The sequence below is a fragment of the Theropithecus gelada genome, chromosome 4, assembly GCF_003255815.1.
Source record: "Theropithecus gelada isolate Dixy chromosome 4, Tgel_1.0, whole genome shotgun sequence".
Classification (NCBI taxonomy): Eukaryota; Metazoa; Chordata; class Mammalia; order Primates; family Cercopithecidae; genus Theropithecus; species Theropithecus gelada.
The window spans coordinates 140922016-140928015 of record NC_037671.1 but is presented as its reverse complement, the minus strand read 5'-3'; the positions used below and the strand labels follow the sequence as shown (position 1 = coordinate 140928015).

At 45.0% G+C, this 6000-nt stretch overlaps 1 protein-coding gene across 2 annotated transcripts; it reads left to right on the top strand.

Moving 5' to 3' along the window:
* Positions 1 to 1199: 1199 nt before the first annotated feature.
* On the top strand, positions 1200 to 4471 carry TSPYL1 (TSPY like 1). 2 transcript variants are annotated; one of them, XM_025384288.1, is made up of 2 exons: positions 1201 to 1806; positions 1885 to 4471. In XM_025384288.1, exons 1-2 carry the CDS (start codon positions 1300 to 1302, stop codon positions 2623 to 2625), a joined length of 1248 nt encoding a protein of 415 aa, XP_025240073.1. In that variant the 5' UTR covers positions 1201 to 1299; the 3' UTR covers positions 2626 to 4471. The 2 variants fall into 2 exon arrangements, with proteins under 2 accessions (XP_025240072.1, XP_025240073.1); XM_025384287.1 differs by having other exon boundaries at positions 1200 to 4471.
* The last annotated feature ends 1529 nt before the right edge of the window (positions 4472 to 6000 follow it).

The following is a 6000-nucleotide window of genomic DNA, read 5'->3' as shown; positions in this document are numbered from 1 at the left end:
TCTTTCCCTCTCTCTGTGCTTTCCTCCTCTCATCTTCTCTGACCCTCCTGCCTCCTTCTTATAAGAAATGTAATTCCATAGGGCCCATCTGTATAATCCAGAATCATCTTCTCATCTCCAAACCTTTAACTTAATCATATCTGCAAAGTCCCTTTAGCCACATAACTAAGACTGGTACATCTCTGAGGGCCATCAGCTTACTACCACACGAAGCAAATTAAGTAGAAAATAAGGTTTGCCTCTTTTACGCCTTGAGTCAACCAGCTGCATGTTGCCCTTTGCAAGTTTGTTTTCTACCTCAAGGCCATCTTTGTTGTCCATTTTAAGTAGCCTTTCCTCACAAAATGGTGGTATGTGGCTCCCCCTACTGATATTTCTCTGAGGCCTTGTAACTCTCTAAGATAGCACCAGTTTAACTCACAAGTCAGAAAACTGGAACGCTTCAACCAGAGACATTAACATTCCCCTCTAATGAACTCTTAGCTGATTGCTAAAGACAAATGCTTCATTAGAGCCAAACATTCCTATCTTACATAACTAAATATGATAACAAATTAAGTTCATGGGGCTGGAAATAGTTATTATTTCCTCTCTCTTGCAGTGAGGAGGCATGAAACAACATTTAGCAAACTGATCCTGGCTTAATTCCTACAGATATTATGCAGCACAAACTCTTATTTGATGCAGATCATACATAAAAAATTAGTAATGAATAATAAGCATCGCTTTAGTGGTAAGGAAGCTGAGTAGCTTTTTTTACCCCAGTAATCGTAGAGGCTAGACTTGACATTTTTATGTCACTTTTACTAAGAAGGGGGAAACATTAGTTACTCCACGTAACTAGGAGCAAAATACTTCTTTTTAAGATTAATAGCCTCAAAAAAGTGAAGACCAGAAAAACATTTGTTTTCAGACACTGGAGAGCAGGCACTGTTAGGGCTGTGATTTTACAACCGCTCCTACTTGCTGGGGGCAGTCTCCAGATGCATCTCAAGGTGGGTCGTCAGTGCTTTCAGACTCAGCACAATCTACATTTATTTACGTAGTTAAAATTACTGTTGCTATGGGTAAATTCACAGAAGTAAAGCCCAGAGAATCCAGTTGGCTGGCAGGGAGCGGCGGAACCAATCCCGGGCTCAGCAAGTTCTCGCGATACCGTGAGATCTGCATCCCTGACGACACCGCCGCGGAGAGGTTAGTGAGACTGGCGGGTGGGCGGTGCGAGCGGCGGTTAGCTCCGAGCTCGGCTTCTCTGAGGAAAACAGGCGTTCACCTGCGGTTGGTCCGACTGTTACCAACATGAGCGGCGTGGATGGGGTCGAGAGGACCCCTCCCCTCCAAACCCACAGCATCATTATTTCTGACCACGTCCCGAGCGACCCGGACGCACACCAGTGCCTGAAGCTCCGCGACCAAAGCGAGGCGACACAGGTGATGGCGGAGCCGGGTGAGGGAGGCTCGGAGACCATCGCGCTCCCGCCTCCACAGCCTTCCGAGGAGGGGGGCGTACCTCAGGATCCCGCGGGCCGTGGCAGTACTCCCCAGATCCGAGTTATTGGGGGTCGCGGTCATGTGGCGATCAAAGCCGGGCAGGAAGAGGGCCAGCCTCCCGCTGAGGGCCTGGCAGCCGCTTCTGTGGTGGTGGTGGCAGTGGACCGCAGCTTGAAAAAGGGCGTTCAGGGTGGAGAGAAGGCCCTAGAAATCTGTGGCGCCGAGAGATCCGCGTCTGAGCTGCCGGCGGGGGCGGGGGCCGAGAACGACACCGAGGAGGTGAAGACAGGAAAGTGCGCCACTGTCTCAGCAGCCGTGGCTGAGGGGGAGAGCGCTGAGGTGGTGGTGAAGGAAGGCCTGGCGGAGAAGGAGGTAGTGGAGGAGCAGATGGAGGTAGAGGAGCAGCTGCCGGAAGGTGAAGAAATAGAAGTGGCGGAGGAAGATAGAGTGGAGGAAGAGGCGAGGGAGGAGGAAGGGCCCTGGCCTCTGCATGAGGCTCTCCGCATGGACCCTCTGGAGGCCATCCAGCTGGAACTGGACACTGTGAATGCTCAGGCCGACAGGGCCTTCCAACAGCTGGAGCACAAGTTTGGGCGGATGCGTCGACACTACCTGGAGCGGAGGAACTACATCATTCAGAATATCCCGGGCTTCTGGATGACGGCTTTTCGAAACCATCCCCAGTTGTCCGCCATGATTAGGGGCCAAGATGCAGAGATGTTAAGGTACATAACCAATTTAGAGGTGAAGGAACTCAGACACCCTAGAACCGGCTGCAAGTTCAAGTTCTTCTTTAGAAGAAACCCCTACTTCAGAAACAAGCTGATTGTCAAGGAATATGAGGTAAGATCCTCCGGCCGAGTGGTGTCTCTTTCTACTCCAATTATATGGCGCAGGGGGCATGAACCCCAGTCCTTCATTCGCAGAAACCAAGACCTCATCTGCAGCTTCTTCACCTGGTTTTCAGACCACAGCCTTCCAGAGTCCGACAAAATTGCTGAGATTATTAAAGAGGATCTGTGGCCAAATCCACTGCAATACTACCTGTTGCGTGAAGGAGTCCGTAGAGCCAGACGTCGCCCACTAAGGGAGCCAGTAGAGATCCCGAGGCCCTTTGGGTTCCAGTCTGGTTAACATTTGCCCTTGGGAATACTCCTGCACAAGGTCTCCTACCACCTTCTGCTGGACTTGTGCTTGGGCATCAGCAATGGGTATGTCTTCTACTGTGTTTTGTTTTTGCTGACTTTTCTGCACCCTCTTTCCTTTGGATATTCAGTTCTCTCAACCTCAAGATTGAGACGGTGGTGGGTATGCGTCTCCACTTCCATATGACCTTCATGCTGTTCTGGAATATCACATGCTACGAGGTCATCCTTCACGCTACTTGTAAGCCAAGCAAATGATACTGTAGGTTGTACTGCCTTTATCTGCACTGCTTGGACGCTGTTTATTCCCAGGGCCTCTGAACTGGTTGCTATCACCTGGATTTCTACCTTTGGGAGCCTATTCCACCTACTCAGCTCTGCATCGTGAAGTAAGGGCACATGCCCTGTGGACAGTTACTGGACGTTAATGAACTCAGGAGAAAAGCAGTGAGCCGCTTGTTCTGTGTGATTTATGCTACTTTATTGCTCTTCCTTCACCTCTAGTCACTTTCTATTGCTACCTGCCCTGCATTGGCCCCTGCCAAGGTCCCTCTCTCCCTCTTTTCCTCTGCCTTTTTTTTTTTTTTTTGAGACGGAGTCTTGCTCTGTCGCCCAGGTTGAAGTACGGTGGTGCGATCTCGGCTCACTGCAACCTCCACTTCCCGGGTTCAAGCGAGTCTCCTGCCTCAGCCTCCCGAGTAGCTGGGACTACGAGTGCGCACTGCCATGCTGGGCTAATTTTTGTATTTTTAGTAGAGATGGGGGTTTCACCATGCTGACCACGCTGGTCTCGAACCCCTGACCTCGTGATCTGCCCGCCTCAGCCTCCCACTCCTCTCTCTTAAGTATTAGCTCAGAAATATTTGTGAAAGCAAGCTTTTAATTTCATTTTGGTTCTGTCATTTTCAGAGACAAACAAGTTGTCCTGTAAAATAGAGTGCTAAAGCTCTTATGCCCCCACCCCTTTCTTTCTTCCCAACTTCCTACTTCCTAGCCCTTTTATCAGCTCCTAGAATATTTAAAGGGAGACACGTCTAGATGGGATGAAGGGTGAGATCTAGTTTATAATGGGTGGAGGAACTAAAGAGATTTGATGGGTGCCCTAAGCAGGGGAAGCTGAACAAAAGGCTAGAGGCATGGGCCAGGTAAAAATTGGGCCTAGAATGAAGACTGTGCTGACGTTAAGAGCCTTCGAGGTAGGAGTACTTACTCCTCAATGGTGATGAATGGAGAAATTCTTTTCAGGATTGCTAAAGGAGAATTGAAGGGGTTAAAGTGTTAAATATGTTGCCTAGACAAGGGTTCTTTAAAGAAACACAACGCAAGTTTGAATGCTTGCTTGCTTGTTTTGTGACCTGATTTATGTGGAAGATTGTTATTTCATTAGGATTTAGTAAAATCTTATTTTTTTTCTGTTTCTAAACTTATTGTGAAAATTGAGCTGTGCAGACATTCTTTTGATTTCAATTGGGAACATTTGGAAGAACAATAGTCTTTACTTTCCTGTACAATATAGAGACATATGAATATTCATAACAGTTTTCAACTTGTTCTTGTTTCTGTTAAACTATATTCCTAGAAACATAGTTTGAACAACTTGGTCTTTGTTAGGCTTGTCAAATTGCCTTCATGGAAAAATAATCTACAAAAGTGTGGTTTAATTGATTGTCTTACATGATAATTTTCTCTGGTAACAACTTAGTAAGTGATGTGTCTTTTTTCCTAAATTGCTTAAATACTGTGAAATTGCTCTGACAAATTGGAAGTGTACCATTGGCATATTTGTCTTCCTTTTTATGCATGATGGTAAAATAAAAGCATGTTGTTCTGCTAGATTTCTTATTTTTCACCTTACCCATAAATGTTATGCTTGAATGAAATTGTTCATGTTAATTAAAAAGTATGGAATCATTAAAGTCCTATAATCCATTAAAGACCTTAATGGATTAAAATCATTAAAGTCCTTAAATTCATGTTAATTAAAAATTATGGAATCATTAAAGTCCTTAAAGGGACACAATAGACCTTATCCCAAAGAGAAGAAAACAGGGCATGGTACGTTTGGTACCTTCCAAGGTAGTTTGCTTTAAAATGTTAGCAGTTGCAACTGCTTACTCAGTCACTTTTTTCCATACAGCTTATGCAGCACCACCTCCCCTTCAGTTGCTCAAATCCTCCATTTCTATCTCCGTAAATTATATTCTCAGGTTATTCAGGCTCTTCTTTTTATTAACTTGTATGAAGGGAGTACCTATCATATGTGATGTATTCCTCATTTTCATACTTTCTCATCTGTGAAAACTTCCGTTTTTTTCCTTCAGACTTGCTCACCACTCTCTTCTATCAGATCCTTCAAGGCCTGCCCTTGGTAATTCCTCGCCTTTTAGTCTTTATATTCCCTGTAGAGGAGATAAATGTTTCTTTATGCACTTAGTGTACTTTGCAGGGACCTCTGTTCCAGAAAATAACACATAATTATTCATTACAGTGAATTCCACAAATAGAGAAAAAGAGTAAGAAGATAAAGTCCATTTCCTTCATTGGGGAACTGGGCAAGGACTGATAAAGAATCGACAGAGTGATACAGTAAAATAAAATACAGAGATTATATTTTTATGTTTTTCACATGTTTACTCTTTTCCTCTCTTAGCAGTTTGGAAACTTTGTGAAAGTGGAGATGCAGTGTATTTTACATGGTTCATTGCATCTAGCATAATGTTTTTTCTTTTTGAGATGGAGTCTCACTCTTGCCCAGGCTGGAGTGCAGTGGCAGGATCTGGGCTCACTGCAACTTCCGCCTCCCTAGTTAAAGCAGTTCTCCAGCTTCAGCCTCCTGAGTAGCTGGGACGACAGGCGCGTGCCACCATGCCTTGCTAATTTTTTGTATTTTTAGTAGAGATGGGGTTTCACCATGTTAGCCAGGATGGTCTCCATCTCCTGACCTCGTGATCCGCCCGCCTCAGGCTCCCAAAGTGCTGGGATTACAGGCGTGAGCCACCACGCCTGGCCCATCTAGTATAATGTTTTGCACACAGTTGTCAGCAGATAAATATTGAATGACAAAATAACTCAGATGGGGAAAAAGAACAAAATAACCTAGTGCTCAGAAAGACTTAGTGAGCAAATGGAAAAATGTCAAAAAGATATGCAAAGGCATTCCTAAATAACAATATTTCCCCTTTTAGTCATTAGAAAAGGTCCAAACACTTTTGACATTTAATCTTTCACTTGCATTTTAACAGAGCACTACTTAATTTTGGGTTGCCTTTTATACACTTGGTACATTTTAAGTTGATTATACTGGAGATAGAAGGGGATTAGACTCTAGATGTGTGTTGTCCAATACCGTACCTTTAGCCACCAG